This window comes from Nomascus leucogenys, chromosome 12, assembly GCF_006542625.1.
Source record: "Nomascus leucogenys isolate Asia chromosome 12, Asia_NLE_v1, whole genome shotgun sequence".
Taxonomy (NCBI): Eukaryota; Metazoa; Chordata; class Mammalia; order Primates; family Hylobatidae; genus Nomascus; species Nomascus leucogenys.
The window spans coordinates 50,686,946-50,696,889 of NC_044392.1; the positions used below are offsets into that span (position 1 = coordinate 50,686,946).

General features: G+C 46.3%; 1 protein-coding gene across 2 annotated transcripts; it reads left to right on the forward strand.

The window, feature by feature from the left end:
- The first annotated feature begins 688 nt into the window (after window positions 1-688).
- ENSA (endosulfine alpha) lies at window positions 689-8,510 on the forward strand. Of its 2 annotated transcripts, none has more exons than XM_003259181.4 (4): window positions 689-899; window positions 2,726-2,851; window positions 4,824-4,990; window positions 7,768-8,510. In XM_003259181.4, exons 1-4 carry the CDS (start codon window positions 843-845, stop codon window positions 7,781-7,783), a joined length of 366 nt encoding a protein of 121 aa, XP_003259229.1. In that variant the 5' UTR covers window positions 689-842; the 3' UTR covers window positions 7,784-8,510. The 2 variants fall into 2 exon arrangements, with proteins under 2 accessions (XP_003259229.1, XP_003259233.2); XM_003259185.4 differs by lacking the exon at window positions 689-899 and adding an exon at window positions 1,157-1,251.
- Window positions 8,511-9,944: the final 1,434 nt, after the last annotated feature.

The following is a 9,944-nucleotide window of genomic DNA, read 5'->3' on the forward strand; positions in this document are numbered from 1 at the left end:
TTTTCGCGACAAAGTCTCGTCCTGTCGCCCAGGCTGGAGTGCAGTGGCGCGATTTCGGCTCGCTGCAACCTCCGCCTGCAGGGTTCAAGCGATTCTCCTGCCTCAGCTTCCCAAGTAATTGGGATTACAAACGCCTGCCACCACGCCCGGCTACTATTTGTATTTTTAGTAGAGGGGGGGGTGTTTCACCATGTTGGTCAGGCTGGTCTCGAACTCCTAACCTCAGGTGATCCGCCCACCTCGGCCTCCCAAAGCCTAGGATTACAGGCGTGAGGCACCGCACCCGGCCTGTTAGTACTATTTTAAAATCGAATCTGACCTCCAAATTATTTTCTGGAGCTCCATCATTTTCTGCTACCACCGCAAAGCTTAATCCTCTCCACCTGAGAATAAAAGGTTCCATCCTTCCGCTCTACAGTTTGACGCCCCGCTAAGTCTCTCGGACGCGGGGGGCTGGAGTGAAGGAAGCCGGAGTCCACCAAAGCTGCAAAAATACCACGGCCAGCAGCCCCGCCCCCGATATCCCCTACAGGCTTCCAATTGGTCCTTGTGGCTCACTCTCTTTCCAGGTTGGTGTTCCAGCTTGCCGGTCGCCTCTATAGAGCCCACCTTTAGACGGCGACTATTGGTAGATCGTTACGTCATTGCCCCATCTACCTCACTCCCACTGGCTCTCAAAGGAAGGGGCGGTCGCAACGTCATGGGCAAGGGCCGCCATTTTGACTGAGCAACCCTAGTGACAGGAGCCGAAGCAGCAGCGCAGGTTGTCCCCGTTTCCCCTCCCCCTTCCCTTCTCCAGTTGCCTTCCCGGGCCCCTTACACTCCACAGTCCCGGTCCCGCCATGTCCCAGAAGCAAGAAGAAGAGAACCCTGCGGAGGAGACCGGCGAGGAGAAGCAGGTGAAGTGGAGGAGGTGCGGGCGGGCGAGCTGGGGAGACCGTGATGGGGCGGGAGACGGTCTCCCACCAGTGCGGATTGGTCGCCATGGTCTCAGGCTCCGCAGGGGTTGGCCACTTTTTGCGTCACGCGGGGTGAGCTTAAACACGACCTGCTGCTTTGGCGCTGGTTAGTTGGGTCGTTTGTCACTCAATACTCTACTCTTCCTGATTGGCCAATTGCCTACCGCTCAAACCTTGGACGCTGTGCTATAATTGGCCGAGCATGGACGCGGGGCGGGTGGTTGGAAAGACGGTGAATGCAAAGGGGATGGCTGGTGGTCTTGGGTGTGATGTGTATTATTGGTTTGTAGAGGTAAGTGACCCAGCAACCAGGCTGGGGCCCGCAGCCTCAGTCAGCAAAGATAGGGGTCGAGGTAAAGACGTTTAAAAAAAAAAAACAGTATTGGGGGAGGGAAGAAGTGTAATTATTATGATGGCTAGTTTATAAGGCGGCAACTTTCTCAAGAGACCTATTTTAGTAGCTAAGGATGGTCTATTGCTCACCTTCAATGAGGACTCAACAAGACTGAAGAGGGCTAGAGTTCCAAACAGAATCATGGTTATTAATCTTGGAAAAGACGCCGACAGGGTCGTGAGAAAGACACTACTCTCTTCCCCTAGACTTCCAAGGCAGGGATTTAGTGCACCTGCGATTCCGTGATGGAAACACTAACGCCAAATAAACCCCTTATTGGGGTTTGTATTTGACTTTTAAAATTTAGTACTGGGTTCAGGCACTCATTAAATACACTTGGTGTTATATCTATGCGTAATTTTCAAGAGAAAGGAATATAATTCCACTAAAAAGAGCCATACGTTGACTTCATATCTTTTCAAAAAGTCACTAAAGGGCAGCAGGGACCACAAGAAACAAAAAGAGATCGACTACAGTAGTGAGAGCCCCTGCACCACCAGGGTAGGTATTGATTTTTTTGATGAAAGCTGGTGGGTAAATACTAGTGAGTCTACTGTATCTTTGTTTTCCTGAGGTTAAAAACGGTATCATTTTCCTCTCTGTTTATCAGCTTGCTACCATAATATTTGTGGAAATGTTGAAGCAAGCCTGTGCCATTACTCAGGTAGAGATCTTTGGAGAAGGCCACATAGCCTCCTCCACAGGGAGATCTTACAGGTGGCTTAGACCTTGAATAAGGAAGGAACTGCTTTGTTGTGTAGCAATTTTAAAAAAGAAAAAGAAATGAATAAGGAGGAAACATTTAGCAAACTATTTTTTGTTGTCGTAGAGATGGCATTTCAACATATTGCCCAGGCGGGTAGTGAATTCATGAGCTCAAGTGATGCACCCGCCTCGGCCTCCCAAAGTGCTGGGATTACAGGCATGAGTCACTGCTCCCAGCCCCAAATTATTTTTTTTTTTTATTTTCATGTGACATGTAGGATAGCCTAGGGAACCCTGCTACTCATCCTCTGTCACCAGAAGCCCTGCTAGCTCTTTTTTCTCTTTGTCTTTCTTAGCATTTGTGCTGAGTGATATGGCCCACTCTTTGATTAAAGTATTGTGTTTAGTATTACCTTTAGCCCAATACGCACAGGTCTCTGGGTGGTTCCTTGGGTGGAGTGTTAGAAGCAGCTTGTCTTTTTCTTCTCACAATAGTCATCTTGAGCTTTAGGGATTTTAACAAAGGTCTAGCTTTAACAGCAGAGTAGAGATAGCATATTTACAAGTGGGTGGATCTCCAGGAGAAGTTGATAGTATAATTGTTATCAGATATGAGAAGCAGTTGTTTCTCAGTCTTTAATTTTATTTGGCTCGTTTTTTTCTCCAGGACACGCAGGAGAAAGAAGGTATTCTCCCCGAGAGAGCTGAAGAGGCAAAGCTAAAGGCCAAATACCCAAGCCTAGGACAAAAGCCTGGAGGCTCCGACTTCCTCATGAAGAGACTCCAGAAAGGGGTATGGGGCATAGTCTCTTACCCTCTTTCTTTGGAGCCAAAGGGGGTTCTTGGAATGAAGTCTGTAGAGGTTCTACTGGATCCTTTTCTGGAGGTTTTGTTGTTGAACAGAAGTAGAGACGAATTTGAAATTTGAAAAGAGCAAGTCAAATTAATGTAAATCCCTGATGTGCTATCAATTCCCTCCTGATTTCCCATGTAGAAAATTAAGGCCTAACTTGGAGCATTTGGGTGTGTGGGGAAATGAGGGAAAGATGTTAGAAACTGAAATGCAGACTGCCCCCAGGCATTTGCCTGTTTGAATGTTGGAGGTTTTAGGATTGTGCACTTTTTAAGCATTAGAGATAAATTTTGGGATGCATCATTTCAGAAGAAGATCAAACCATCTCTCCTACAGAAATAAATCCTCAACTTGAAATGAATCAATTTCTTCATAACCTTGAAGTGAGCACCAGCCATTAATTATACTTCTGCAACAAATGTATTTTTCTTGTTGAGGGTGGTCCTCCTCACCAAGAGGGAGTCTACTTTCTTTTTTTTTTTTTTTTTGAGACGGAGTCTCGCTCTGTCGCCCAGGCTGGAGTGCAGTGGCACAATCTCGGCTCACTGCAAGCTCCGCCTCCCGGGTTCATGCCATTCTCCTGCCTCAGCCTCTCCGAGTAGCTAGGACTACAGGCGCCCACCACCACGCCCGGCTAATTTTTTGTATTTTTAGTAGAGACGGGGTTTCACCGTGGTCTCAATCTCCTGACCTCGTGATCCGCCCGCCTTGGCCTCCCAAAGTGCTGGGATTACAAGCGTGAGCCACCGCGCCTGGCCAAGGGAGTCTACTTTCATAGCCATGTAGCTCCTGATCAGATTTTTAGTTCCCAAAGGTACCTAAAGCTGACTGAGGGATTATATTATCTTTTTAAAAGAAAAAAAAAAAAAAATTTGGCCAGGCGTGGTGGCTCATGCCTGTAATCCTAGCACTTTGGGAGGCCGAGGCGGGCGGATCACGAGGTCAGGAGATCGAGACCATGGTGAAACCCCATCTCTATTAGTAATACAAAAACTTAGCCGGGCGTGGTGGCGGGCGCCTGTAGTCCCAGCTACTCGGGAGGCTGAAGCAGGAGAATGGCATGAACCCGGGAGGCGGAGCTTGCAGTGAGCCGAGATCGTGCCACTGCACTGCAGCCTGGGTGACATAGTGAGACTCCATCTCAAAAAAAAAAAAAATTTTATTTCCCTTACTCTCCTCTGCAATGACTGTAGGATTATAAATCATTACATTGGAGTGTGCTTCTCTGTGTGGATGAAATGGAGGGTGAAACATCCCTGTGGAGGATCCCAGTTATTGAGTCTTAGTCACAGATGATAATGTGATGCTGATTTGCATTTACCTTGCTGGAGGCAAAGCAGGCGTGGGCAGGCTGTCACAGTCATGGAACATGTGTGGGAGCTGTGAGAGTCAGAAGGAAAATACATTATCCTTATGAACAGGCCCAGTTTCTATTCCTGGTCTGGGAGAATAATCATTTTGAGGTTGTTGGCTTGTGGTTGATCTCCTGGTGCCTAGGATAGCCCCATATTTATCCTTCTCTATACCTTGCTCTTTTCTGTTTCTCCAGTTCCAGGCTATTGCCCTGTAGCCAGTAAGGTCCTCAGTTACCCTTTATGAATAAGTGATTTTGGTTGAACAATCCTATACTGACTGGAGTACAAAGGATGGCATGGGGTATCCCTTGACTCCAAAACTATATACTCTAGCTGGGGAACTGCTTACGTACCTGAAAAAGTCAGAACACACTGGGGAGAAGACATAAGTACATGTAATTAATGTTAAACTGTGTATGCATGAGGTTAATCAAGGAAGACTTCTTGAAAGATCCGAGTGTGCGTGAGGGTTTGTAATGGATGTGAGATGTGAGTCTCCTTGTTTTTGAGGAAGGCCAGAGTGCCTCACTCACCTAAACCTCCCTCTTATCTCTTAGCAAAAGTACTTTGACTCAGGAGACTACAACATGGCCAAAGCCAAGATGAAGAATAAGCAGCTGCCAAGTGCAGGACCAGACAAGAACCTGGTGACTGGTGATCACATCCCCACCCCACAGGATCTGCCCCAGAGAAAGTCCTCGCTCGTCACCAGCAAGCTTGCGGGGTAACCTGAGCCCCCCTCTCCTCCCCTTCCTCAACCACTGGACTTTTATATATTATAGGCAGGGATGAAATGGGCACCTAGTCAGATCTTCTCAGCTTGCTAGCCAGAAATGACTGTGATTCTGCTGGGGGCTGCTGAGAAGGTAATGTAGGTTGAAAAGGGGCCCTAAGTTTATTTATTTCGTTAGATTGACACTTCAACCCACTCCCTGTAGTCCAGGTAGGGCCCAGAAATAGGAAAGGCTAGGATTGGATAATGCTGCAAATGCTTTTTTTGTGTGAGAAACTGGAGAGATGTGATTTCTCCTTTTGGGAGAGAATGTCCCAAAATTGATTAGGCTGAGCCTTGGGAATAATTTGGCAGGTTTAACATCCCACGGCTAACCTAACATAGTTGGGAAAGGTAGATTGAATGAGACATGTTTTCTGTGCTTCTAAGTGTTGTGTCCCTTAGGCTGCTGTTGCTTCATGTTTCCATTATGGCAGGTTTAGAGAATCCTTAAAAAGAAAAATTGACTTGCTTGCCTAAAACTACAGTGCCCCTTTAGCCTCCATTACTTAGTATCTCTTACAGTTTGCTCTGGCTCTCAAATAATATAAAGATTAATGAACATTATTCACAGAAAATGGGCACCTTCTCTCTCTTTTCCAGCATGTTGCTTTTGAAAGTATCATGGGATAGTGGGAAGAGCACTGGTTTAGGAGTCAAGATATCTGGGTTCTCACTCTACTCAGTCCCAGCAGAGCTGTTGTATAACCTTGGTTAAGTCATTTAGCCTCTCTGGATTTCTGTTTCCTCATCTGTAAAACAGAGTTAAATGTATGTAAGATTGATTCTGATTCTGAAGTCATAACTGCCAGCAGAAAAACTCCGTACTGTTCATTGTAAAACTAAAAGTGAGGAAGGCTCGTGGGTGGTGAACCTCTGCTCTGTAATACTGGGAAAGTACTACAGAGGGGAACCATTTGAGGGATACATGAGGAGAGAGTAAATTGGGGTTTGGGGATTATAAATTCAGGCAAGAGAACCTTATAGATATCACAGTCTTGAGGGTCAAAACAAAATACTTAGGAAACTAGCCATGGAAGCTGCTTGCCTCTGACCCAGCCCACTTTCCCAGCCTACCTCTGGGCCTTAGCTGCTAAAAAGCTTCTCTGGCAGCAGAGCTGCAGGCCTGAGGAAACAAGCTCAGTCATGCACACATGTTGACCCATGTTTCAGATGCAGTCTGATGCCAGGTATATGTTAGGGAAAGAGGAAGAAGGGTAAACTGAGCTAGCCCCTGGGGCTGAGTACTCGTGCAGGGCTGGAGGAGCAGGTTCTTAGAAGATGATTCACCTTGGAGGAAGCTGGGGAAAGGGGTTAGGGAGGGAGAGGAGGAAGACTGAGAAATCTGCATTCCCAGAACTCAGCAACCCAGCTCTTTTATGATGAGAGATAGCCATGCTGACTCATGAACAGGTGGAGGAAAGGGGTTGCAGGTGACCACCATCTTCAATCTAGTTACCACCAGCTTGGCTAGAATCTTATTGAATGCAACTTGCTAGTTATGACAGAGAGGGCCAGGGTGAGAACTAATGTTCAAGAGAGCAAGATTCTATAATCCTCTTGCCCTCTCACATCACAAATTCTGATATACCAAACATTTGGCCCAGTGAGAATGACTGATAGACTTGCTGATGTGCATGTGGGGGGATGAGGTGTGTATATGCTTTTCTCCTGACTGGCCATTCAGTGTTCAGGCTGTCATTCAAATTGGATAGGAAAAAGTTGGTGAGGAAGGAATGGAGAGAGCAGGATCCCTGGACTCCCTGGTCCCCAAACTCCTTGACTGTCACTTGTAATTGTATATAATTTTTGTGTTTCTTGCTCCATTTCCTCATGCTGTCATCCTTAAAGTCCATGTGGGAAGGGGAAAATGCTGAACACCATTGTATAGTTTCTTCAACTGTCCCAGCCATGTTGTACATAGATATGTCATGTTATTATATATATAAATATATATATAATTTTGTACGTTTTCTTCATCTCTGATCTTCTCGAATTCTGTACTTTTTTTCTTTTCTGTCTGAACTGCCTTCTCTACCATTCAGCTTGAGTCCTCAAGACTACTGGTCACAATGAGTCTGATTTGTAGGAAGGAATAGGAGGAGCAGGGAAATCAGAAAAACTTTTGGTCTAACTCTGTCTCTCTACCTGGTCATCTTCAAGGCTAAGAAAACAAAGAAATAAGCTACATTCTGTATTTGCCAGTTTCCACAGCATGAAGTACATAGCTTCCTTAGCAAGGAGGGGTCATTCCAAAATCCAAATGCAAATTGCTTTGATTAAACCTAGATTATTAAATCCATTCAGAACAGCATGTGTGTGGTCTGGTTCTGGCCTCCACACAGTCACCACCTCACCACTGTGCTACCTCAGTCTTTGCAAGTAGCTGTGGCCATGCCTCTGAAACAGCCTGCTCTGAGCCAGGCAGCTTACCCACCTGGAAACCTCCAGTTGTTTTAATCTTATCTAAAGAATTGTTTTTCTATGTTTGTTATCCATGGATATCCCAGAAAGGCAGATAATGTTGTTTCGTGGATAGGAAAAGACTGAAATTCTATTTTTTGATTTTTTTTTTGCAACTCCCTTATGGATAGGATTGAGACATGCCAGGTAGCCTAATGGTTGTTAAATGTGGAGGAATCATGGGGTAGAGACTGGGATGGAGTTCAGGGTTTTTTTCCCCTATTACTTGACAGTGTTTTTTTTTTTTCTTCTGTGTTCGTCCGCAGTGGCCAAGTTGAATGATGCTGCCCGGGGCTCTGCCAGATCCTGAGACGCTCCCCCCCCCCCCCCCCCCAAACCCACCTGGGTCCTGTGCTGGCTCCTGCCCCTTCCTGCTTTTGCAGCCAGGGGTCAGGAGGTGGCTCGGGTGCGGGCTGGAGAGGCAGAAGCCCTTGCCTGTTGGTGTCCCAGCACATGGAGCCCCTTGGGCTGAGCACCAAGACCTTGAACCTTTTTTGTTTTACCTTTTTTCCAAATAACAGTTGGGAGAAATCTCAAATTCTGGGGGTGGGGGTGGGGTTGAAAGGGTGGGGTGGGAGACATGGAGGAGGATGAATTATGGCTTGGAGTTGGTAAAAACATTCCTGACTATCCATCTTCTTAACCACGTGGCTGTTGTGGGGTAGGTGTGAGGGGAAGGAAGTGGAGTAGCCTAATGAAAAGGGGTTCTAGTTGAGCTCTGTAGATAAATGCCTTGTTTCAGTGTAGTTGGAGACCTGGTGTCAGATAAAAGAAACTCCATCCGCACAGACAGATGCAAACAGCTCCTCTGGTTCTGCAGAGCTAGTTGAGAACTCAACATTAATCATTTTAAAAAGTACTGTTCTTGAAATAGATTTGCTGTGGGGAGAAGGGCAGTGAGTGTGGGAGAAAGGAGTTGTGAGCGTGGGGAACCCCACAGAGCCCAAAGGACTTTTTCAGTATTCAAAATAAACAAAACAAAAACCCATGAAAAAACCCAACCCAGAAATACTCTGAAGCAGTTGGTGTGTTTTATTGGGGTTTGGGAGGGGGAAGAAAACAATACTGAAGACGTTGTTAATGTGAGATGTGGCTGAGTTCCCCCATACCATCACTTAGGGAAAGGGAGCAGGAATGTTGGTATGAACCTTGTTTCTGTAGCTAATGTAGAAGTTGCATCAACCTCAGTTTGTGGCTCACAAGATGAGGCATTTAAGGCATTTGATCTAAATGGTTTCTTGACACCTAAGCCTAGTCTAGGCTTAGCGAAAAAGGAGGCCCATTCTCCTTTTTCCCTCTGTCTTCCATTCCTTTTCAAGTTCCCATGTTTGTGAGGGAGAAATGTGACAAACCGAAAGAAATATATTATTTCTTTGTAATAAGCCAAAAGAAACTCAAGTCTTTCTGCTGGTGGCCAGCAGGAGGCAGAGTGATTTCTTTCCTCATGATGTCCCAGTCTGCATTGCTGGAAACCTGCTACTGAAAGAAGTTAAAAGCTGCCTGTGAATGTAATGTACAAAAGAAAGGTTACCAAAGGAGAAACAAACTCCAGCGGGTATACGGTGGCTCATGCCTGTAATCCCAGCACTTTGGGAGGCCAAGATGGGTGGATCACTTGAGGTCAGGAGTTTGAGACCAGCCTAGCCAACATGGTGAAACCTCGTCCCTACTAAAAATACAAAAATTAGCCGGACGTGGTGGCACATGCCTATAATCCCACTTACTTGGGAGGCTGAGGCAGGAGAATCGCTTGAACCCAGGAGGCAGAGTTTGCAGTGAGCCAAGATTGTGCCATTGCACTCCAGCCTGGGCGACAGAGCGAGACTCCATCTAAAAAAAATAAAACAAGTACAAACTCCAACTAGAGACACAAGTTAATGGTGTTTATTGTGGTGGAGTTAGTGAGCCATCCCATGATTTCCTCCTGAGTGTGTTATCCCTGGTTTGTATTTGCCAGCTGGGGAATGAGGTGAGGTCTGTGAGGCTGAATGTGGGATCATTCAATTTCTTTTTTTTTTAGAGGTAGGATCTTTCTCAGTTGCCTAGAATGGAGTGCAGGGTACAAACACTGTAGCCTCAACCTCCTGGGCTCAAGTAATCTTCCCATCTCAGCCTCCCAAGTAGCTGGGACTACAAGCACACGCCACCACAGCTGGCTAATTATTTTTTGTAGAGATGAGGATTCACCATGTTGTCCAGGTGAGTCTCAGAACACAGGCTTAAGCACTCCTCCCATCTCAGCCTCCCAAAGTGTTGGGATTACAGGCATAAGCCACTGCGCCTGGCTGAGAATATATTTTCTTCCTTTCTTTTGTAGACAGGATCTCGTTTTGTTGTGTAGGCTGCTCCTGAACTCCTGGCCTCAAGCAGTCTTTCCACCTCAGCCTCCCAAAGTGCAGGGATTACAGGTGTGAGCCACTACACCCAGCAGTTAGTGCAATTT